Source organism: Enoplosus armatus, chromosome 4 (genome assembly GCF_043641665.1).
Source record: "Enoplosus armatus isolate fEnoArm2 chromosome 4, fEnoArm2.hap1, whole genome shotgun sequence".
NCBI lineage: Eukaryota > Metazoa > Chordata > Actinopteri > Centrarchiformes > Enoplosidae > Enoplosus > Enoplosus armatus.
In genome coordinates this window covers 13,902,878-13,927,393 of record NC_092183.1, presented here as the reverse complement: position 1 = coordinate 13,927,393, position 24,516 = coordinate 13,902,878, and the positions used below count along the sequence as shown (strand labels likewise).

Genomic DNA, 24,516 nt, shown 5'->3' with positions numbered 1-24,516 from the left:
AATGGAGATCCAAACATAAAGTACTTTTAAAAAGTAATTTCTTATAGCTCACATTTTCATGCAGGTTGTTAACAGTTGGAAAAGTTATGAGAACATTTTGTGACACAGGACCTATCTCACATTTGAGTAAATGTCTGATGCTGCATATGGTTGACAATAGTGCCAACAAAAATGCTTATTATTCACAGACAAACATCCTAAAATGTCACTCCAATGCCACATCAAAGTAAATGCCTTGTGTCTGAATGTCTGAAAATGAACATTTATTATTGAAAAAGAAAATTGGATGGGTCTATATGTATCCCAAAAAAAATTATATCCACTTGTGATAATATAATTTCATAATGTGTACATACCTCAGTGAAATCACATTGTGCTTCCCTTAAAATGTACAGAGCGTACTGTAAGTTAGGAAATAGTAGGTTGTTACGTTTATAATGATGATAATAATATAAATAATAACCCCCCCCCCCAAAATGTGTCTTATTTGGACAAATTTCTATGCTAACATCGTAAGGTGTTTTAGTTTTAGTTCAGTTTTAGGGGCGTATCCTGGAGAAAATACATCCATGGGCAAATCACAAGTACTTCCGGGTTTATGACCAAACTTTCGAGCACAGTCACCGCCTCAAACTGTGCGGTATTTACACACAGTCATTACGTAGTCATTATACCTGTAGTCAGTCCAGTAAGTATGAATTTTTCTGTTCAAACGGGAGGGATGTGGTTTGCCAAAAGCTTTTATTGCGAATGTGCAGAACGTGTGCACCGGAAGTGCTTGTTGTTGTTGTTGTTGCTACTGTTTGTAGCATTTGGGCAAACATTTCTTTTGACTTTACTTTAGTAATTTTACTTACCGGAAGCAAGTATGCGAAAGACCAAAGCGTGAGTGCTTTAGGAACAAGTCGACCGACATATCGGTGTTTATAAATGTCGTAATAATTGCACATTTAGCTATAAACCGATTATTCATAACGAAAGTTGTGACACCGTGGAGAGGATGAGCTAGCTACCATGAGGTTAACTCAGCGGAATAACATTAGCGAGCTCCAAGTGACACGCAGATAAATGTGATAATCTCTATGTAGTTATACTTCTGCCGGTCACAATGTCAGCCCTGTGTCGATGCGCTCTGTTCAACCGTGTCTCTCAGTTAAAGAAACAAACACGTTTGATGCAGGTCATGAGATTTGGGTATAATGCGCCTTCTTCACAGTGGAAGACAGCAGGCAGCGTCCTGCGAGATGGAAACACAGCTATAACACTGACAACCACTAACCTCAGCACTATGGCTAATAAGTCGGGGAAGCTCAGTAGTTGTTCAAGGTGCCTTTCAACTTCAATCTCAACTGGGGATGAAACAGCTCGAGTGAAGAGAGTTTCTATCGAGGGCAACATTGGTAAGTATATTGACAGTATTTCAAAATAAAACATTTTTTGTGTTGGTAATATGTGATCTCCTGTATTCTGTCCTCTCAAATATCAGCTGTTGGAAAGTCGACCTTTGCAAGACTTATGCAGTCAGCTTGTCCAGACTGGGAGGTGGTGACAGAACCAGTCAGCAAGTGGCAGAACATTGAGAGTGGGACCCCGGAGGTGTGCACATTTCCTGACCTCTATATCTTTTCCCAACATAAATCAAAGGAAGCCAAGCTTACCATCTCTGCTTGTGTCTTTTGACAGGGGACAGACGCGTCCCCTCAGACGACAGTCAGCAACCTGCTGCAAATGATGTACCAGGACCCTCAGCGTTGGTCGTACACATTTCAGACATATTCCTGTATGAGCCGGCTGAGAACGCAGCTGCAGCCTCCTCCAGCTCGCCTGCTCAGCTCAGAGGGAACGCCTGTCCAGGTGTATGAGCGCTCAGTCTACAGCGACAGGTGAGTGAGCCAGGACAGGACAGCGATGTCTTCTTAATCAAAATTATTTCAACCAGAATGAGGTAGGGAGCTACAGACTTACTCCACTATCCAGAAAGAGGATAGAAGGATAGAATTAGTATGAAATGGATATATGTACTTGTGCAAATGCATTTTCCTTTATTTAATATTGTGTAAAATTAAACTTGACTCTCCGTCCTGTCAGATACATCTTTGCCCTGAACATGTTTGAGCTGGGTTGCATTAACTCTACAGAGTGGACAGTCTACCAGGACTGGCACTCCCTCCTGGTGGAGCAGTTTGGACACCAGGTGGAGCTGGAGGGCATCATCTACCTCAGAGCCCCACCAGAGGTATGAACATCAGATATTTCATGTTATACATTCAAGAGGTGAAATTAATCTGACAATGTTTGCAGCATACAATTTTATCTTGTGGTATTTGTATTATTGTCATTGTCACTTTTGTTATTTCTCAGATATGTATGCAGCGTCTGGAGCGTCGGGGAAGGCCAGAAGAGAAAGGGGTGAAACTGGACTATTTGGATAAGCTGCATGTTCAACATGAGAAGTGGCTTGTTGAGAAGAGCACTGAGTGAGTGCTAATGAGATCACGTTTGTGTTTGTCCTCTTCAGACTTTTATGTTTTGAATACCAGCAACCGCTGACGTGTAAAAAAGAAAACGACATGACCTTTGAAGTATCAAGTCATACTCCTCCTGAAGGCACCTACACTTAGCTGATAGAAAATTTTTAAGGCACTTTTATAATCAAGTGGCTGCTGTGAATGCAGGCCTGATGTGCACACAGTGTAAAACAATGTAAGGAAATTACATTTAAAATTGGGCCTTCAGTTGTTATGGCCTGTAAATTGTCTGACCAGAGCCTGGTATGAAATGTTAAAATGAAATAAAAAGTGAAACTGTCTGTACAGCCATTGTATTGCAGGATTCCTGTCTGACAGTCACCATTTTGAATGCCTTTCCTCGCAGCTGTTTGCTGCTTGGCTGTGAACAGATGACAGTCATCAGTGTGTGGTCTGGGGACTTGAGGCTGTTAATGTAATGCAGAGTGTAATACAGCTTGGCTCTGTCTTTTTCAGAATACATTTTGAGAAGTTGAAGCAGATACCTGTGTTACAACTCGATGCCAGCGTGGAGTTTCTGAGTGACCCAGAGGTGCGGGAGCAATTTATAGCAAAGGTATGTTTATTTATTGCACTTTGACACAATAGCTGCTATGCCAGGGATGACCACATGAGGGCCCCGTCCTAATGTGTGAGACCTCATTTCTCCTCCCCACAGTCTGGAGAACCGTTGCACTGATACATTTCTGTTTTCTGATCTGATGTTTGATGTGTTTCATGTTTCATTGTAATCCTTAACTACCTTTTCTTACACAGGTGAAGAACTTCTTCAACGCTTTATGAGAAGACAGTCGTCAGCTACCATCAGCAGCAGGAAACACATGAGACCAGTCAGACCTCAGTCAGTCCTCAGTCAGTCAAGTGTCCCATGAAACAGACTGTTTTGTCTGTGTATGAATGTGTTGCTTCCAAAGAGAGTTTTACTTAACATTTACATTACATTTACATTTATTTTTTCTTGTTTATTTGTGTGTTTTTTAGATTCACTGGTTTGATAAAGTTACTTCTTGTACTGTACTGTTTATTCCACTTGAAATCTTAAGAACTAGTTCTCTCTCTAACACAATAACTCACATATTTGAGTGATTGAAGCACAGATCAGTTTAAGTGATTTTATAGCTTGTGTGAACTCAACTAAATATGTGCTATCATATATCAACATACCATGACAAAACCTCATCATACAGTTTTTGTGTATGTTACTGTTTTACACATTCCTGTCTGATTGAAACGAGCGAGTAGGAGAAAAGTTGTATTTGTTGTTTGCTAATAAATAAAAACATACCAACTTACATTTTTTTGTCCATTTAATTATCAAAGATTTTCTTACTTTGTCTTTCAGTCTTAGTGCCTGTATTTGTGAATTAGTGATTTTACATTATTCTTGCCACAATTACTGAACAGAAAGGTGCTAATGGCTGTACAGCATTTAAAGTGTTGTTTGTTAATGTATTTTTACATGTCTAAAGGATTGGGCTCCTGAATGAATATAAAAGGCCAGGCAGTGTGACAGGGCAATGACCTTGGCTAAATGTTGTCTTTTTTTCTGCCCCTCTGATGTGCTCTGATGATCAGAGGGGCTGTTCAGATGCCTGGAGTGGTCAGGGGTCATCAAAGGGCAGCTGTCCACTATAAAGGGGCCTGTCTGGAGCTCCGTCTGCACATAGCATCATTTCAGCCTGAGACCAGCTGGAGGAAGGAAGTAGATCTTTGCTTCTCTCTCTCATTATTAGTTTCAGTTGAAATGGAAGTTAGCGTCCTGACAGTTTTCTGCTCATTCCTCCTCTGCTCTTTTGGAGTTGTTTTCTCCACTCAGGGGCACAGATATCACACAGGCCTCGAGGCCAGTTTAGCATTCAGAAATCTCTCTGTCAATCATCGCAGCAGATATCCTCTGTACATGATGCAGCTGTATCGCTCCTTCAGGACTGCTGAGTCCTTAGTGGCTGTCAACACCATTCGGACACAAGGTGACAACACATCAGCGCACAGTTCTGACTCTGTTCTGAGTCTGATGGCCAGAGGTGAGTACACAGTTCAATTAGTGTGTTTTTTTTTATGTTGCTTATAGGCATCACTGGATATAAAGCATGTTACATACTGAATATGTTAGTTTCTCCTCAGTACTCCTCCAGCAGCTCGTTGGTTGGTGCATTATCTCTGTTATCAGACCCTCCCTTTTTACAACCCAGCAAGTGTCAAAATGCTTATTCGACTTTAAAGGCTTTCTCTGTTTTATGTGACAGGGTGTGTATATTAGCTCTCAGACGTCCTTGCACAGGGGGGTCAATACACATCCTGTCCTGTTCACCCTCCCACTCCAGTGTTTTGACATTTGTCCAGGGATCTGGTTTGCCCAGAATCATCCAGACTGCTGACTGCCATGTGTGAGTTTGAGTTCTCATCTACATGTTTTGTCTCATTTTTAGGTTGCCATCAAGGGGGCGAACGATGGACGGTCACGTTTGACATGTCGTCCGTCTCTACTAGTGAGCTTGTCCAGCTGGCAGAACTTCGGATCAGACTACCAGCTTTCTCTGGATCCAAGCGTGCCACTGTCGATCTATACCACTCCAGAAAGCAGAGCTGTGACCCGGACAGCATATCATGCCAGGATGAGCGCCTTTTCCTGGGGAGCTTCAGCACATCACCCAGCAGCACAAAGTCTTCCTGGAAGGTTTTTAATGTGACAGCTCTGTTAAAATACTGGCTGTACCAGGGAGACGGCGTGTCAAGCCAAGAGGCCTCAGGAGAACCTGAGATGGACCATGGGAGCGGTGCTGGGGATGAAGGGGAAATAACTGGAAGGTCCCTCTCCAAGAATTTGGGATTGAAGCAAAGAAAAATACACCATCCAACCACAAATCGGGTCATGATGGTCATCTTCTCCAAACATAACCTGCCCCAGGAAGGCCACACAGCATACAGTCTCATTCACACTGTGGAGAACTCCAAGTACGTGACCATGGACAGAGTGAGCGGTGACAGTCAAAGTCGACGCCACAAAAGGAACAAAATGGAGAGGATGAGGGTGGCTGATGGAGCTTCACCTACTGCTGCACCAGCAGCAGAGCCGGCTCAGGGGCCGCTGTGTCGGAAGGTGGACATGTGGGTGGACTTTGACCACATCGGCTGGGACGAGTGGATTGTGCACCCTAAGCGCTACAATGCATATCGCTGTGAGGGAGAGTGTCCTACACCTCTGGACGAGTCCTTCCGTCCCACCAACCATGCGTACATGCAGGTAAAATGACAACTTGATTTCTAATCCCATTCAACTCTTCAACAATCACGTTGTTGTTTGTTGTATAGTTGCTGGTTTATTCATGTGAATTATTCATATATTTTTCAGAGCCTCTTGAGACATCACCATCCAGAGAGAGGGTCTTGCCCGTCCTGCGTGCCAACTCGCCTCAGCCCGCTCTCCATGCTGTACTACGAGAACGACGATTTGGCCCTGCGGCATCACGAGGACATGATCGTTGAAGAGTGTGGCTGTCACTGATGGCCAGCCCATCACTGCTTTCACTAAAGCATAAACTTGAACTTTAATTAAACTGTTTCTTTACTGTCTTCATGTAAACATTAATGTTAAAATATTAAATGGAGGGTTCCAAGGCATGGCTTTTTACAACAAATGACAGGATATGACTGTTGAGTTTGAATGAATATATTTCATCCATACTGGGTGGTACACAATAGTATATATGTTTAGTGAGGTGAAGGCTCCATTATGCAAATGTTGTATGTATTATCTATTTATACATTGTAATGTATATTTTGTATATAAAATATGAAGAAATATATTAAAACATTTTATTTTGACATGATTGTGATATTTTGTGTATTTTTGGAATTTGATAAATTTCAATATAGTGTTTGATTGTATATATATATATATACATTGGAACACAGCCCACATACTGTACATTCAGAAAGGTCTTCAAAGTAAAATATTTCAATGGTACTTACTTAAGTTTCACAATAAGGTGTTGAGCGGCTTACTATGATTTTCAGTGTTTATATATTTTAATATATAATGATATATACTTGAGAGTTTATTTACGCCAGTTTTTATCTGTATTTCATTTGTTGTCATTTCCATTGACTCACTCAGCAGAAGCTATTATACAGAATGAAATACACATAAACTTGTTACACACAGTCTCTCTGTGACCTTAACAAAAAGCACTTCTCTGGCTCAACCTGCTGGTAGATACTCATCTATATCTTAATCCCACTTGTCTTCTGTGACTTGTGACCAGTTTACATCTTAGTGTATTTGCCTTCCTCACCTCCAATCCACATCACAGTGCACACATCATCAGAGGTCATTAGTGTCCTTTCTGGCCAGGCCTCTTTTGTTGATTGTGATCAAACAGGCAGGCGGAGTGGAACAACACATTAAGTATACTGAAGGATGGAGCAATGGGGGAGAGAAAAGCAGTAGCATTTGTTTACTTTTGGGAGGGGGTGAGGGGTGTCAGGAAGCAGAGGTGGCAAGGGGAGATTTAGACCCCAAACAAACAGAGAGCAATGTGAGGGGATGGAGAGAGTCAACGTCTGGATGCTGAAGCTACTGTGGAGGGAGGACAGGGCAGACTGGAACTGATCAGCTGAAACTGTTCAATCCACACCTCCACAGGACAAGACCAGACTGGGTTATTTGGTAACTTTCAGTTTTATTCACCTCATGGTTTCTTTCGTAAAATGGTTGGTATTGTTATTTTTATGCTCAATTAAACAACAGTAAAGTATCCAATGTATTGTTTACACCTCTATGAGTTATACAATGACCATATTCAGTGCATTTGCAATAGTGAAGCTCATGTGGAACTTTGACACTGTTTGTCCAGAAAACACAACACACAGCAGCAGGAGCTTAATGTCATCACCTCCAAATCATGTGTCAGTTCTCTCACATCTACTCCATCCTGAACCTTTCTGTTTGGTGGTCAGACAGTCCCACTCTTACTTTAGCAGGAATAATTATAAATGTATGCTGATGTAATAGACAATAGTAATAGATAATAGAAAAAAATGATTTTATATTCCTCAAAATCTTTGTCAGTAGACATACCTACAGTATGTCCTCCGTTCTGCTCCATATGGTCCTGTGTTAATTTATTCAGTAGACTAATGAACAGGTACTTTTGACACCATCCACCTACGTGACATCATCATGGTTTATAGAACTCAGTGATAATCGCTAATCATCATAATTCAAATATTTTGTGCTCATTTTCTTCAGCATTTAGGTGCACTGAAGCATGTCTCAGCATGCATTTGTAAAATGTTCATATTCATATCTGTGGATAGTTAATTGTCCAATTCCACCTGACTTCACTCATCTTTGGAAACTTGTAGAACAAACAGAGGAACTTGGAAAACACAGCAACACAACATCCCAGCAACACTGAATAGTTTAGGGCAGTAGTGCATCCGGACATCCATTATTTGGAAGCATTTCTATAAGACACTCATCAAAGGGAAAGCCTGGTAAGCCACTTCAGAGTGAACCCAGTAGAACGTGGCCTCAGTGAAGCAACAGAAGTGAAATGGAAACGTTGCATGAAGCTCTTTGGAAGCAGGGAGTTTCTCCCAGCTATGTACAGTTGTATATTGACCTCTCTTTATTCAGTCCACTGACTGAGGTTATCAGTTGCCAGTGAGTCTTGAGGAATTCCTCTGATATGACTTGTGCTTAATCAGGGGAGCACAGGAAGTGCTAAAGGTTGTTAAGCAACATGTCAAAGTCAAGAATTATCATTTCAAAATGTGTATTGGCTTTTCACTTACTTAAAATCAGGGAACATTTGAACTGCAAATAACTTTGTTGTGGTCATAAGATCATTACTTACCTCTATCGAAGAAAAAAACAATGACTTTCATAAGTTTTTGCTCTTTCAGATGGCACTGTCCACGAGAAATGTGTATTCAGACTAATGAACCGATGAACATGAAGACATTATCCCGATTGTTGTAAAAGTCCACTGACATGACAGAACAAGACTCACTTGGAGCACACAATTAATGCACACTGTTAATACAAGAGTTTGCTTTAATGTTTTCTTTAATGTTTGTCACCCTACAAACTGTGTGAAAATCTGTTTCAAAATTTCATCAACAAAATTATGTTTTACATTCTCTGTATGACACTTCAGGTGAAGAACTTTTTTTTAAGAGCATGGTCAACAAATTATACAGTATCTTGAACAGTTCAAGGCAATATCTGAAGAGAGGTGTCAGGAAATGTGTGGAAATAAAAGTACACCAAGTGACAAACCTTTCTGGAATGGTTATAAATTCAGCTACTTTCTATTGTTCTTTTCCCCAATTGATCTTCATTTCATTAATCTATCTCAGTTCTTGGGGATGAGGCCTTGTTGGTGTTAAGTACTTCTCAGTGTTGATTTTATACTTGTAGCCACTACAGGAAGGCACACTTTGTCACACATAAATCAGGTTTAAGCCTTGAGGCAGACAGAAAAAAAAATTCATTACAGATTTGTTCTGGGCAAAACAAGCAAAGATTGATAAGAGATTGATAAAGACAGACTTTAAAACACTAAGACACTGGAGACACTGAAGGCAAACTTCCGTCCTCATGGAATGGATGATGGGAAAATTGAAGGTGCTCCTGAGCCTCTCTTCACAGCATCTTGTTGGTAAGTCTGACATCTTTATACTCGCCTGAGGACCACCTAGATGTCCATTTCAAACTGAGAGTCATCACCTTAAAAAAAAAAACAACACATAAATATTTCACAATCCAAATGTTTTGCTCCATTAGGATTAATCTTTAACAGCCTCATACTATATTTAACTCACAGTAATATTTCAAGAAGACAGGAGGATATTATATAATTAACCGGTAAAATAAATAAATAAATAACATCTGGCAGTGACCATAGCAAGAGCTCAACACAGGGTGAAAAAGAAATTATAAAGAAAGTTCATTAAAGAATCAACGACTAACATGTTTTCTAATACAGTTTTCTAGCTTCAATGCCTTTAAAATTCTGTCTTTTGATTACAAAAAACTCAAATACATATGAATACATCTAAAATTAATTGGACTGCAACTTCCTGTGTAAGTTCTCAGTCAATTCATTCAAGAAAAAAAAAGCCACAAATTAATAAGAAAACGTAATAGGTCTTTGCTGCTCATATTGTCGATGTTATTCAGCCAATAAAATAGTAAATATAAAAGTATAGTGTTGTGCTCGTTGATGGCTGTGACCCAACCCAGAAAATCAATCACATCTTTGTAGGCAGCGTTAAGAATGGATAAGTCATCTTCTTGTACCACAGCATGAAAAATGGCGACAGAAAAAAATGCCAAGAATATGTATATACGTAGAATATATGTAGACGAGATTGAACTGTTCAGGTTGCTGCAGAAATAACAACTCCAAAATCGACTCATTTCTGCAATCAGGCATGAAAAGCGTTAACTGCTCCATGCAACAACTAACACAGCTTCTGTGTCAACTAAAAATGATGTTGTCAGGAGGGATACATGCAAAATTACAAAGCCCTCCTAAACAGGTTTCAGCTAACACAGGCACAATCTCAGGCTGAACAATAAAGTGAAACGGCACGAATGACCTCCTTTCCCCTTGTGTTCAAACCTCAAACTGGCTTCTATCATCCATGAAAGACAGAGAACGGCAGCTATGTGAAAACAGTTATATTATCGGATGGCTGACAGTGATACACGTGACACGCCCTCCTGTGATGTTTGTCTGAAGTGTGAACATACCAGTGTTGCTGCTATCAGGTGCAGTTATGTTGTTGTTGTTGTTGAGTAGTTCTCCATTGTGGGCCTTCTCATCAGTGTCTTTGGAGGGAGGACTGGTCACTCCTGGAATGTTGGGCAGACCTCTCGGAGGAGTCTTGGCCACCGGAGAGCTGCGACACCCCAGCAGGAACTTTCGGTCGTAGATGATCCTTGTACCTTTTTGTATGAAGAGGCAGGAAAAGAGAAGGATGACCATCGGCTGCGTCAGTCATGCTCAACCACCAGTGGCTCAGCCATCATTCATTATATTCACGCAGGTGTGCAGCGCGTCCACTTTAACTTGACACTTCTCACCATTACTCTGCTGATACGCTCGTGCCGATGCTGTTTGCTTCCTCCACCACCCAAACCTCCTCCTTATGTGATAACATGTTGGTATTGTTGATGTAACTAAAATGTAATGGCCATGTATGTGTTTATTACGGGAGGTTAGTTGTCTTCGCAGAATCCTCGTTGTCACTTGTACTTATTTAAGCTCTCTCAATGAGCAGAGACTTTTCTGTCAAATCTAACCGCGTCACCACCTAAAATGGTCAATTCCTTGTTATTAGTGTCACTTGACTGACCTGGGGTTTGGGTACTGCCAGTTTATATTAATCATTAAAATCTGACCGATCAAATAATAGAAATTGGCTACCAAACGCTGAATAGATATAAGAAGTGTTTGCACAAAAGGGACACATTGTATTATTTAACATCCACCCTGCATACATACATAAACACACACAATCCACGAGGGAGGTGTTGATGCTATAACATCACATGACCGATGAGAACCAATCCAAAGACAACATGGTATTACTGTTTAGACCTTATGTTTATTAACTTTATTACGATTTGATGTGCTGCACATAAAACGTCAACTTAAAATGTCTTCAACAATTAGGACAAAACATTCAACAAAAGTTAACCACAAGTTCAGTTAGCCCACACTGTAATCAACCAATCACAGCTTTAGTGGTTGGTGACGTAGGGCCAGGACGAGCTTCATTAGCAGCAGAGGACAGCAGGTGTCGCTAACATTTCAAGATCAGCTGTTAAAAACCACAATAAGAACCGAAAACACATTTCATTTACCGAGAAAGCACAGGTATGAGTATATGTCACCCACATGCCTAGAATCACAATTACTTTACTGCTTCAGAGGCAGTTATTCTCCTCTTTTCAGCCAAACACTTGCTAGCTAGCGTTAGCAGTTAGCTAAAGCAGAGCTAGCAGCTGGTCGTGTACAGTGGCATTTGACAGCAGCCGACCTCATGGAGTTAGCCTGAGCATTCCCTGCACTCACTGACAATACAGTTGTTGAGAGGATAAGACTATAAATCATGCATGACCTTGGGTAATGGCACATATATTAGGCACAAACAAGTAAAAACAATGGATAACAGCAGTTCGTACCGCCCGGGGTCGTGCTGAACAGGGTCCCTCCGGGAGTAGTGGAGTAGTCGTGGGGCATGTGCGCCGCATCGTTGATGGTCACCCTTCTGGTTGACGGGATGGCCTTGGCAGTGGTCTTCTGGCAGTCAGTGGACATCTTCTCTCAACTATAATAAACTAAAACTAGCTAACTAAGAAACATAAACAAACAAGAAAGTCTTGGTTTGACTAAACAACAAAGCCACACCGCGCCTGTTTCAGATATGGCTTTGGCTCAACAGAATGGCTACTTTCGGATAAATAAAAATAAATACCTCTTTTTCATAAGTGCAAAGGATGAAATGTAGTATCTAAACAATTACACACATAACAACACGCAGCCTCTCACACACAAAGTGTCCAGGTTCTTTGTTTAAAGGACCTGAGCACACGTTCCTCCGCTTCCACTCACTCCCTACATGCACACAAAACAACACAGACAGACAGCAGACAGGCTGCAGGGGAAAATACTCCCGAGGAGGACAAGATGGACTTATTCCGCCTCCTGCTGGCACATAATGCCTCTGCAATGGCTCTACAGAGTTCAACACTTCATATATTTTAAAGATTGTTTGCAAACGCACATGTAATAGATCCATGTCATCATGTGAACTGTGATGGAGGGTAATTCAGCTTAAGGATCAATTCAACTTCTTATGGCCTTGCAACAGAAACTACCACCAGTTTAATTATAGCCTTAACCTATGGCAAACACAATCGCTGCTGTTTTTTGCAGAACTACATTCATTTAATGGATACTGAAAATGGATAGCAGATTAGTCATCTTACCATTTTAAGTCCCTTCATTTGTATATATGTGCTTTTGCAGAGTTTCAAAGAGCAGCTGTGCTTGAAACCATTATGTTAAACATTTGGTACTGTGGTGAAAGTCTAATACGATGAAAGTAATAACACTTGGTTTGTTCCAAACTACCATATGAGCATCAGTATTTGGGTGCACGTGGATTAAGTGTCTCACACAAAAGTATACACGCTATACACAAAGACATTTCATTTCTTTATTAATTTTGTAAATGTTGAGCTGGTGTACAGAGTAAATTGTCAATAGATGTCCTCGGATTTGATTGGATTAAAAGGCTTTTACATTTATATTTTAAATTCATGTTTGACTCTCCATAACAATAAAAAAAGCAAACAAAACAGGTTAAAATACCCACAAGACCCCTATTTATCCCCAGGTTGCAGGCATTACCCAGAACTCAACAGTCTCTTGGTAGCTACAGCTGTATGATGCTAAAAGTACATCCATAACATAACTAGAATCCCATTTGACAAGTAAGGGTGCATAGCATTCTAAGTAAATATATATATATATATTTTCATATATTTCATATATATATAGCCTTTTATGTTAAAAACATTTTCTGTGCATGTGCGCAGTTGCATTCCTTAGTATTGAGTAATATGCTATTGCGTTAATAATGTCTTCAATCCATTCTAAAGGAATATACATGTGTTCTCTAGTTTTTGCAACAGTTAATATTTTTGCATGAACTTGGTGCATGGCATCATCTCAGTGGTCCCTCAGTGCAGGGCTCTCCATTGTTCATTTCTCTCTTGTAACCACTCCTCCCTCTGCTCGCACTTAGTTGGACACGTCCATTCAAACCGCGTTCACACCGCCACCATGTGGAAGCCTTAGAATCGGCTCAGTCTTGTATTTGGTAAGGGGGCAGAAATAGATCAGGAGTGGGTTGTGTTGAGGAAAAATGCTTGTCATCTTGAAAGACTAGCCGTCGGAGCCACCAAGCCTCCCCACAACTCCATCTAACTTCTCATATTATTATTGTCTTGTTGTCTTCTCATCAGAGCCACCCCACTCGCTCTAACCCTGACATCAGCAGTGGACTTATAAATGGCCCCTGCTTCAGAAACATACCCAAGCATATCATAATTATGAGCCCTTAGAGAGCAAACCGTACGCTATAACATAAGGGGTAATACACCATTACACTGCTGTGTAATATTCATTGACATCTAACTTTTTGTGGTTATTAAAAAAGATAATAAAATAGAAATAATATCTGATGAAGGGATATTTGTTAAAGTGTCCAAAACCCATTTGAAGCTTCTCTCTTTAAATCTCTCCTGCTAAATGATTTGTGTGTGTTTGTAATGAATGTTGATGATCAACAGCAGATATTGAGTTGAAACAACAGAGTGAATACCCTATCATCTACTAAAGTACAGAGCCAACACAGATAACAAGACTGACGGTATACCAGGACCTTACATTCATCACCTCTGGCTGTGAAGCCGTACTGAACAAACACTTATTGATGGGTGATTATTGCAACGTTTTTGTGACTTACATATTTTTCCATAATAAAGCATTCAATGTCTGACGTAATGTTTGAAATAAATGCATGTAAGGTAATTTATATCATGTGAGATGGCACACTTATTGAGGTAAATCAACTTTGAGAAATATGTGAATTAGGATTACACATAGAATCTGAGAGCCTCTGCTCTTTGTCCATTTGCAATATTACTTCCTGTGATATTATCACAACTTTGCATGACAATGTCCAAATATCCAGGACTGAATACGTGATATTAAAATCACACACACAAACACACATACTACAGGATTTCTTTCAAGGTGCATATGAATGCCATTAAGGTTTAAAAACTATGACTAAACACACTTACATTCCCTGATGAGTAACAAAAACGGACACTGGGCACTTTGCAGATCGGATGGCTGGTATGGAGTCATACCAATATTCGCCCATTCTCAGTGTAAAACTTAGTAGGTTTCTTTTCTAGAGAAGCAGAGTGATAAAATGTGGGATACTAATGTGCTGACATCATTTCTGAGTGGAGTGACTAGCCTAAAGCTGCGATTAACAGACTGAAAGCTTAGGAAGAACATGAACTATGATCCTAAAATCCTCTCTCTCTCTCTCTCTCTTTCTCTCTCTCTCTCACACTCAAACACACTCACGCAAAAAATCCTTTCCTTTTGTAAGCAGTTATTGCTTCTTCTGAAGTACAGTTAAGACAGTAAATCATGAAAAAAAAGAAGACGCAACACTAAAGAAAGGAGTGACATGCTTCAGGAAGGGTCAGGCTCACAGTTGCGGGTCAGTATTACAGTTTCTCATCACAGTGATTGGTGACTGTCTTTGCTACACTCCAAAGAATTACCAAGGAGACAAACATCAAAGCTCAACACGTCCTCGACCCTCGGCTCGATACTTTTCCTTTCTCCAGCTGACTCTTCATCTTTTACCCAGTCAAACCAGTGCTACATTATTACCAGAATTTCAGCTACTTTACCCTCATCAAGTGACATCTTCTGGTGGTGGTGAGATGGTCTGTAAGTGCACCTCGTGTGGTGGTATCATATACTGCATGGTGAGGTCAAACAGACACTGCTGAAGGCGGGATCCTGCCCTCCTGCTGGAGGTGGTCAGGACTGCTACATCTACTCTGAGAGGCTGACTGGAAGAGGTGAGTGGGTCAGAGGTGGAGGTAGGGCGATAAGGGCAAGATTGAGGGAGAAGACGGGTATTTGGATTTTGGCTCAGACAGACATCTGATTAACACAAACCTCAGGATACAGCTCGCTGGGGACAAGAAAAGGCAGAGGAGTGGGGTGGTAGAGTAGGTTAATCCCTCAAGACAATCTGTCACTCGCCATATATCTCATCGTCACCCTCTCCACAAGGCAAACCACTCTGAGGGAACGTTAGGAAGGCAGGTTCACTGCAGAAACCCGCCTCCCAAAAGCTCAAAAACCCCACAGTACAGTAAATGACTTACAGTCCCTCTACAGTTTGACATGTCAAAAGCAAAGGGCGAAAGCACATGAAAAGCACAAAGAAACAAACAACCTAACACACAAAAATCCGACGTTTAAAACAGGCAGAGCGACACAACATTTGTATGTTCTTGTACCCACAACGATCTCAAGATATATAGAATAATATATAGGTTCAGACCAAACGAACCAAACGAGGAAAACAGGGAGGAAATTCGTATGTACCTGAAACAGCAGCATCAGTGGCATCGCATAGGGATCTTAGAACATAAAACAACACACGTAACACACAGTCACGTAGAGCATTTTAGTGCATACGATATTATGTACAACACCGATATCCTTGGGTGATAATTGTAGCTTTACTGGACTTTGAGAGCACTGGGACAGGTTTCAAACTAGTTTGTGATGCTCTTAGCTGGAAGAGTGTGACAGGGAGGAGCGGGAGTAACCTGTTGCCTAGAGATTATGTAATTCTCAGTATTTTAGTCTCCCTTTTTTGACTGATAAACTTTCCCCTGTTGGTTTAGAAAACGGGCCAGTGATTGACCATACCCCACATTGCATGCCTGTCCCACACAGCAGTGTCTCCTCCCCATCCCTCCCCACCCTTTTACCCTCCCTTGTATTCCCTCAGTATTTGTAGTTAAAGACAGGCCATGCGGCAGCAGTCACTCATGCTGATACAGATAACAGGAAGCACGTTTTGGTTGCTAGTTTTTTTTTTGTTTGTGTTTTGGTTTTTGTTTTATACGAAATCATGCTTCTAGCCTAGTAGTAGATGTTTTTTTTTCCACGGTTTCTTTAAAAAAAAAAAGGTAATAAAAACTACAAGTAAATCCGTATCCTTCTCTTCCGGTGCGTGCTGATAGTCGGCAGAGCCGCTGTGGTTGTCATGGCGTTGGTGTCTGTTGCCCTTCATTTCGGTCTGTCTGCCTTTTTATGTATGTTCTTCCTCCTGTCAGCTGCTGCTGGTCATGTGTCCATGTAGGATGGTTTTGGTGAAGGGGTTGAATCCTGCGGAGAACTCTGTGGAGAGAAGGAAACACGTTGGTTTAGGACGAGCCACACTTTGGTCTTGTTACATCTGACTAGAGCAACAACACAGGAATCTACAGAGCAGGTGACATGCAAGCTGCACTAAGTCAATGCAAATGTGAGATATGTATACTGCCCTATGCAGTCTTAAAAATGGCCTTGGCTAAACTGTCCATCTTTGAAATTCCCTTCAATTGATGCTCATATATCTTAATCACTTTATTCACTGTAACTCTATATAACAACACATTAGTTCTGCAGAAGCATTCAAGCAAAAATGGTTGGCAGAAGTGGTTTAACATTCAGTTGTGAGTTGCTTGAAATATCAGTAATCCCAGGAATGTCATGGCCTTTATGTTAGCAAGGGCAAGTCTCACACACACGCACGCACACACACACGCGCACGCACACACACACACACACACACGCACACCACAGTGGCTCCAGATACCAATTCATGGGACAACTGGCCTTGCAGCTTTGACCCTGAGAGCTGTCACTTTACAGGATCCTTTTTGGGCGGTTGTTTTACTGAGTGCACATTGTGCCAACCCTTTTCCAGCTTGTCACAACATGCATGAAGAAATAAAGCGGCCTGACATCATTTATTGCAAAACAATAATGATCTATTTGCATCAAACTTGTGCTTGTGCCATCTGTATGGCATTACATTGAGTGCACAATGGGACACTTTGGACACAGAAACTTATTTTTTGCACGTAGAGAAATAATTATCACGCAAAGAGTTAGTTAATTTAAACAAACTAAAATATATTCTGTGCACAATACATTTAGTGTTTGCTATTATTCACAAATATAAGTCCATACATCTGAAGTAAACATTACAAAGCATTTTCCAGAAGGCAAGCAGCCTGAATATCTATTGTTCAGGTTGTAAAAACTGGAAGAACTTTGTATGTACTCTGTAAAACTAAAAAAGATTACTTGGGCATTAAGTATCACCTCAGGTTTATATGGATGTGTCTTACCACTGATACTCCATATCACCGGCATTAATGCTGACCGAAACTCAATATATAAAAATCAATTCTATCTTAGACAAACTTAAAAATGTTTGTCTCCATTTCTTGATGATACTTTTATTATATTTTTGTAGTTTGAGGGCAAAGATAATTAAGAATGACAGGCATCTTCTTTGTGTGTAATTTACATTTTAACCATTTGTTAAACTTAAGATTCAAGTGTCATTTTGCTGTGTCAGCATCACTTTACATATCATTAGTATTGAATTAAAGGAACATTCAGATGCATTTAATCCAGAGAGACTGGATTAAATGGTCTAGCCCACAGGTCAGACGAGGCACTGTGGGTCAGTCCCGTACCTGCGGGGACGCAGCACTCAGTCTGCCTCACTGCTTAACTCTCCGCAGACTGGCACATTTCACTATCTGAGCACCTTTCTTCACATCCACAGTATCGGGCTACATCGGGGGGGAGGGGGTTGGTGGCAGACGAGGTGCGAGGATTGAGAAGAGGTGGGATGACAGGAGCAGAACAAGAGGTTGAGGGAACGTTAGTAAGGGAGAGGAAAACAAAGGTGACGTGACAAGAAGAAAAAGATGAGGAAGGGAAACAGAAATGGAACAACACAGGAAGGAAATATTGCCACAAGGAAAGAGATGAGAGAAAAACAAAAGACGAGATGTAATAGAAAAGTGAGAGACAAATAAGTAAAGGGAGAGGAAAGAGGGGGGAAAAAGAAAGAAATTATGTATAAACAGTCAAGCAAGGACAGAAGTGATGGGTGGCAGTTGGAAAGACAGTTGATAAAAGGCATCAGAAACATCTGCAGTCTTTGGGATTCAGAGTCGACCTGCGTCAAATAATATTTACAAATACGTTTTTGAATTGATTTCTTGATATTCAGATGGACGGGATTTGACCACAAAGGACAATACACAAAGTGCAAGAAAATTTACACAATCAAAGGAATGCCTTGTCTTTTTATGGACACCCTAATATTGTGAATTGTCTCGATGTGTTAAACCTCAGTCCTCTGCTACTTCCTGCAGGTAAAGTAGAAAAAATGAAAATTGTAAATAACATTTGACCCAGCTCTGATGCAGAGAGCCTCACGGTTTGAGTGATACAGCACACAGTCATAGTTGAAGGACTATAAACTTTAATGAAGGCAAAAAAGACAGAAGAGTCAGTCATTGAGATAACTGACGGGGACAGGATAGAAAATAATAACCACTGCAAGGAGCCACAATCAATTCATTCAGTCATTAATGAGCAAGAAACAAACATAGGAAGTGTAGGTGGGGCTTAGTGATGATAAAATGATGAACTGTGAGCACCCAGAGCTATAACAGCACCAGAGCAAAGTGGACTCATTAGGTCCTCTTGCATGCAGAAGATGAAAAAGTGGCAATAATATTTGGGTGGGAGATTAATGTAACAGGAGGTCAGCAATCAAACAATTAACCAACCAAACTTTGCACTCAATCTTCAGTAGTGATTCAGGACCAACACATAATAAAACAGGGCTATTGCTTTTAAGATTATGACACCACACACACAAACTCGTGTTCTCAGCCTTTAATACTGAAGCTCATGCAGGTTAAGCTACTCAAGGACTGCCGGGATACGGCTGGGAAACCCAGATGAGATGAAACTTTCAAGCCCACTGCAGCACAGAGTCCCCTGTTCATTATAAACTAGCTACTACATGGATTTAAATCAAACAAGACCTCATCAGATGGTGTCCAGCTGTTACCATCTGATCTGATTCAGTCCATTTGGGCTCAAAGTGCTCCCTGCGCATCCTAGCTAATAACGGGAGCCTCAGGTGTTGCAACAGAGAGCTGTCTGCAGATCAGAAGCCCACCTTGCTGCTGTCCCGGCCCAGGATGGCGTAGCTCATGAACTGCTCAGCGTCAACCTCCAGCTCGTTGGCGTCCTGCAGAGAACCCTCCACGCTCACCTCCTGAACCCCCTCCTCACCTGAACCCTTCCCTCTGCGCACAACCTTACGCACAATCTATCACAAACGCACACAGGAGGGTGGGAGAGAGTGATGGATGGAAGCAGAGAGTGGGAATAAGGCAGTAAAAAAGAGTTGGTGAAATATAAAGGGTTATGGAGAAAAAAGTCATCATCTTTAAAAACTAAATTAATTGTATTTCTTTTTTGGGGACATACAGTTTAGAGTATCTATAGCGTAATGTTGTATGTGGTGAATGCTGATGAGCTTTGTCATGATTATTAGTTTAATAATCATTCCATGGAGAGATGCTGAGTGAGTATTGTGACAGTGACATTAGGGAAACAATTACTGGACTCCAGTTTAAGAATACAGTATAAAAACATGTTGAAATGGCTGACCTTTTTTGTGACAATGTTTCCATGTTCATCCGTGAACTGTTCCTCGCTTACTTGCTCCCCAGGAAGATCTTCAACCTCGTCGCCCTGTGAGCAGAAAAGCATTTGTACCCTTAAATAATAAGAAACCATAAACTGCACTTACTTCTTCTTGAAAGTGCTGGACAATGAAGCGTAACTGCTGCAATATATGACTTTCCAAAGTTCTAAAAAGTTAAGTAAAATTAGCACCCAGTAAATAATGGACTTAAAGCATGTTAAAATAGCTCTCACTGCAGTGTCATTATTTGCATTCCATAAACCCCTCCACTAATTGGAAATACAGAGAGGCAGATGAAGGACAGATGGGTGAGGGGTTAGAGGGATGTTTGTGGAAGCATGTAAGTCCAACAGTTGGGATAGGTGGAGTCCACTAATGTCTCTTAGCGACACTTCTAATTACAGTTCATGAGGTTCATGACAATGGCTGTTACAGTCCCTAATAATTTGCGGTGCATCTACGCAGCTATTTATAAGCTCAAAGAAATTCCTACAGCCAGAGAAGAGAGAGTCCAGTCGAGCCCGTGCAGACCTGAATAAAACATGTCAACATTTGTGTTGCCGTTGACACAGTTGGAGATACAGTTGGAGGGAAATGCCATAAGGCTTTTTAATAGAACTGAAGCCCAAACTGTTGAGCCCAGGGCAATCTATTTAAATCCGTAACAGCATAATTTTAACATAAATTTAGCCACATTCACACTGTAATTTGATGGCAATTTAACAAAAACAAATCATTGGAGGACGAATTATTATTATTGTATTGATTCGATTTAGGTTTTGTTATTGTCATGTGCAACATTTCCTCATGTACACAGTGTCCTTAGTGAATCCTGACAGCCATTTTTGTCACACCCACTCCACTTAAGTGCAGTAAACCCTGTCAAATCATCAACTCTTATTACCACAAACCTATCCTGCATCAACCAATACACTGCATCTTTCAGCCTTTCAGCAAACAGTGTTTTCTCTTCTCTCTCCTGTGATTGTTGTCTTCCTGCCTGTAAATCCTCTCTCCAAATTTCAGCCTGATCGTCCTCTGTCCCGCTCTTTATACCTTGAGGATGACTCTGCGGCGGACCACTCTGGTGGTGACGTTCTCCTCTTCGTCAGCCACTCCCTCGACCTCACCGAGCTCACGGTCCAGCTGAGCGTGTATGTAGGCGAGCACGGACCTCACGGAGCCGCTGGCTATGTGGAGCACATTCTGACAGCTGATGACCAGGAAAGCCAGCAGCACGAAGCTGAAGAGGAGCTCTGTCACCAGGGCCCACATCACATCAACACAGTCCACACACGACAATAGACTCCCTCAGCCTTCAGCGTCCCACGCAGCTCTTCTCTCAGCTGAGAGGAAAGGTAACAGCTGCAGCCTGCTGCCTTCGGTCACTGGTTCAGTTGCAGTTTGATTGTTTGTCTTTCAGTTCATGTCTGTCCTCCATTAGCTGGGGCAGTGGGCCCTTTCCTCAGGTCCTCTGTCTCCTTCCCACTGTCAGGTCAGGAGTACCCACTCAATGACATCAAATCCAAGCAAAAGCAACCTTGGGAGGCTTCTATTCCCACCTCTCTCTCTTTCTGACCATGTGATCTGTGGGCTTTAAATACCTCTGGCTGCTCCAGGGTGGCTCTGTATGCTGTGGTAAGAGCGCTGAGAAACGTGCCCCCTGACGTCCTTCAGGTACTCATTACTTTAACTACAAACTATTTCTCATCCACACAGCCTAGTGGGTACAGTTCCTCAAAAAGCACAACACAATCATGCAGCACTGCAACACACTGCATCTAAATGCTACAAAAGCGAAACTCAAGGCTCTTTCTTCACCAGTGTGAACCACACATACAAAAGCATGTCTATTTCTGCTCTCACACACTTTCACGGCTGAGATTGTCCTTTACAGTGTGATGTGGTGGCGTTGTGTGCCAGGGAGTTAACACGTGGAAATGACTGGGGCGGGGATCATGTAACATGAGCGGGACGGTGAGAATGCTTGCTATATTTGGCTGGACATGCTGTTTGTGCCCATCTTGGGCCCTAGACTCTGTGTGGTTGGGTGTGTATGTGTGTATGAATGTTTGTTTGTTGTATGTTTCTGGGCTCTATCATGAATCATCTAATGCTGATTTGAACTTTAAGTCTGACTTCAAGGTGTGACTTCTAGGAGAGGCAGTTAGAATCTAGGACTGACAAAATGCACCAGACTTCTTCTTGTTGTCTGGTCTGTTAAACTTTTTTACTATATGTCATAACATTTCCCTGCTAAAGGACGGTTGAATCTATGGTACAAAGTAGTTAAAATCCAAGTATAGAAATCACAGGTCCCTCTAGGGATGGCAATGTCTGTCTTTAGGTTGCTCAGACAGAAATATCCAAACAACTATTTGATTGAAATGTAATTGTTATAACTTTAGTGATACCTTAACTTTTCAGATAGCAATGTCTGTATGACTGATTACTTGTCATAGAGGACGAACATCCCTCTTATTTTGCATGGGAGCAGCAACACACTCACCTGGCCCTTCAGGCGCACGTCATCCCAGGCCCTCAGCTCTGGTACCCTGTGTGGGAAGCCCAAACCCTTCTCAAACGGCTGGGTACCTCTGAAGTGCCCCCGTAAGATCTCCGAGTGCCCCATGTCCCTCACAGGCTGAAGCAAGGCCTCCTGGGACACGTGGGACTGGTCTCCGTCCACGGCATTACATACTGATGACATCATGGTGTCCATGGCCTGCCTTTGTTTAGGCTGACTGCCCACCCAGGCCTGTGTAGGGTCGGTGACAGGGATCCACCCCGGGCCTGTCTGTTCCTGCAGGTAGGAAAGGAAAGAGCCTCCACCACCTCCGTTTCCACCATTACCTGACCTGGAAGGAAAGAACGGATCAATGTGGAGGTGGTACACACATGCTGTACATGCTTACTTTAAGGAAAGTAAAACAACTTATCATAACCCCTTAGCGTCACTTCCTCTGCAAGAAATGTTCAACAAACTCCAGTTCACCATTGACATTCACAGACATGCAGTAAAGATAGCATGTTAGCACAGATCTATCGTTTTGTTGGTGTGATTGAGACTTTGTCACCTGAGAGCAGACAGAGGTCTGACTCACCTGTCTCCATTCCGATCTGCAACACAGCTCAGACCAGGTGACTCACTCAGCCGAGCATACACCCTTTGCTGTCCTGCAACAAGAGAAAGCCCTTCCACTGAGCCCGTCCCTCCTCCTCCTCCTCCTCCTCCAGCTCCATCTCCACCAGTCATACTGGTGAACGCTGATGCCTCCGAACTGGCCTCTGACCCCTGACCATTGTTCAGCCCGTTAAGATTGATCCCAGCGATGGTGCCCCCAAGCGAGGCTGGCGTGGCAGTGCTGAGCGAGTCAACGCCCATCTCTGAATCGTCTTCGGGTAGCTCAATGGAGCCGCTCAGCACCCCACCCCCTCCGCTGGCTGCGCTGGCCTGACTAGCCGGTCGACCCAGACTTCCATACGGCAACCCCAGCAGACCTTCTGAGTCATCAGCATTGCTGCACTCCAGCGAGGAGTCCTCCACAGGCACCAGGGAGGGGCTGTTGCCTGAGGGCCACACCTGCACATCAGACATCTCCATGAGGGTATCTTCTTCTGTGGTGGCAATAGGTGCGCAGTCCAGACTGGAGACTTCCTGCCAGTAAGGCTCAGCACCCAGCGGAGAGGGCAGGCTGTACTGCATGGAGGCCGGTGAGAGAAGCTCTTCCTGCGCGAGCCCATAACCTGGAGCGAGACAGAGAGAGGCACACTGACACCCGGCCCCCCCGCCTCGCTCCCCACCTCACCCCCACAGCACCGGGACCCCGGGAGGGGGTAAGTGCCCCTGCCCAGGAGCTGGGCATCTTGGGGAGGAGTAGAGGAGGCTGAAGGGACAAATGGGAGAGGAGTGGGGAAGGAGAGAGGGGGAGGGGCTGGAATAAAGGTGCAAGGAGCTTAGGACAAGAGAGCAAGGGCAGCTTTTAGAAGAGGGTTTGTCAAGCTCGATCAGCCAGCGCTGACGGTGAGAGCAGCAGCGGCAGCAGCAACAGACACAGCCAGACGGACTGAGAGAGACCGGCACTGAGGTTCGGACCCGGCAGTGACTGATGCTGCTCTGCTGGCTGCCACCTGCAGGGAGACGGACAGGAATTACTGCCTCTGCCCCCAACCTGGGGCTGGGACACACACCTGTGCGGCAGGGACACACACTTGGTCACACATACACATGCCATAAACACACTCTCTTCACTTTCTGTCTCATACTGTCATACACATACACTCACACTCAGATATGCATGCATTCAAACCCACTCAAAAATCAGGCAGGTTAATATTGTTGTCAGGCTGGATAGCATGCACGCAGGCAATCTCATTCTCTCCTGCAGACACACACACACACACACACACACACACACACACGCTCACTCCACACAGCTGCTTGCTCTATCATTGACACATACTGAATATTTATTAATATACATTCAATGTAACACAGCTAAACAAACATATAACCTATAGTATTGCTGATATTTATGCAAACACATATACAGTAGAC

General features: G+C 42.5%; 4 protein-coding genes across 7 annotated transcripts in view; 2 read left to right on the top strand and 2 right to left on the bottom strand.

Moving 5' to 3' along the window:
- The first annotated feature begins 1,108 nt into the window (after positions 1–1,108).
- Positions 1,109–3,820, top strand: dguok (deoxyguanosine kinase). 2 transcript variants are annotated; one of them, XM_070903906.1, is made up of 7 exons: positions 1,109–1,400; positions 1,487–1,596; positions 1,684–1,883; positions 2,089–2,236; positions 2,362–2,477; positions 2,985–3,084; positions 3,285–3,820. In XM_070903906.1, the coding sequence occupies exons 1-7, from the start codon at positions 1,109–1,111 to the stop codon at positions 3,309–3,311; spliced, it is 993 nt and encodes a 330-aa protein (XP_070760007.1). In that variant the 3' UTR covers positions 3,312–3,820. The 2 variants fall into 2 exon arrangements, with proteins under 2 accessions (XP_070760007.1, XP_070760008.1); XM_070903907.1 differs by having other exon boundaries at positions 1,226–1,415.
- Positions 3,821–4,272: 452 nt separating this feature from the next.
- spaw (southpaw) lies at positions 4,273–6,033 on the top strand. The gene is made up of 3 exons (XM_070904935.1): positions 4,273–4,552; positions 4,958–5,772; positions 5,881–6,033. The coding sequence occupies exons 1-3, from the start codon at positions 4,273–4,275 to the stop codon at positions 6,031–6,033; spliced, it is 1,248 nt and encodes a 415-aa protein (XP_070761036.1).
- A 2,559-nt stretch (positions 6,034–8,592) lies between these two features.
- On the bottom strand, positions 8,593–12,154 carry LOC139284017 (eukaryotic translation initiation factor 4E-binding protein 1-like). 2 transcript variants are annotated; one of them, XM_070904163.1, is made up of 4 exons: positions 12,024–12,154; positions 11,731–11,900; positions 10,294–10,488; positions 8,593–9,264 (listed from the first exon to the last, which is right to left on the bottom strand). In XM_070904163.1, the coding sequence occupies exons 2-4, from the start codon at positions 11,864–11,866 to the stop codon at positions 9,233–9,235; spliced, it is 363 nt and encodes a 120-aa protein (XP_070760264.1). In that variant the 5' UTR covers positions 11,867–11,900; positions 12,024–12,154; the 3' UTR covers positions 8,593–9,232. The 2 variants fall into 2 exon arrangements, with proteins under 2 accessions (XP_070760264.1, XP_070760263.1); XM_070904162.1 differs by having other exon boundaries at positions 11,731–12,154.
- A 4,159-nt stretch (positions 12,155–16,313) lies between these two features.
- Positions 16,314–24,516, bottom strand: part of ank1a (ankyrin 1, erythrocytic a) — an 82,130-nt gene continuing 73,927 nt past the window's right edge. Inside the window, exons 40-45 of one of the 2 annotated variants that reach the window (XM_070904108.1) lie at positions 23,063–23,705; positions 22,468–22,816; positions 19,922–20,005; positions 19,425–19,577; positions 17,917–18,015; positions 16,314–16,564 (exon numbers count right to left, since the gene is read on the bottom strand). In XM_070904108.1, the coding sequence (XP_070760209.1) occupies positions 17,944–18,015; positions 19,425–19,577; positions 19,922–20,005; positions 22,468–22,816; positions 23,063–23,705 (1,301 nt within the window). In that variant the 3' untranslated portion in view covers positions 16,314–16,564; positions 17,917–17,943. Of the gene's footprint in view, positions 16,565–17,916; positions 18,016–19,424; positions 19,578–19,921; positions 20,006–21,014; positions 21,418–22,467; positions 22,817–23,062; positions 23,706–24,516 lie in introns of those variants that run through there. The other variant, XM_070904109.1, reaches the window with a different exon arrangement.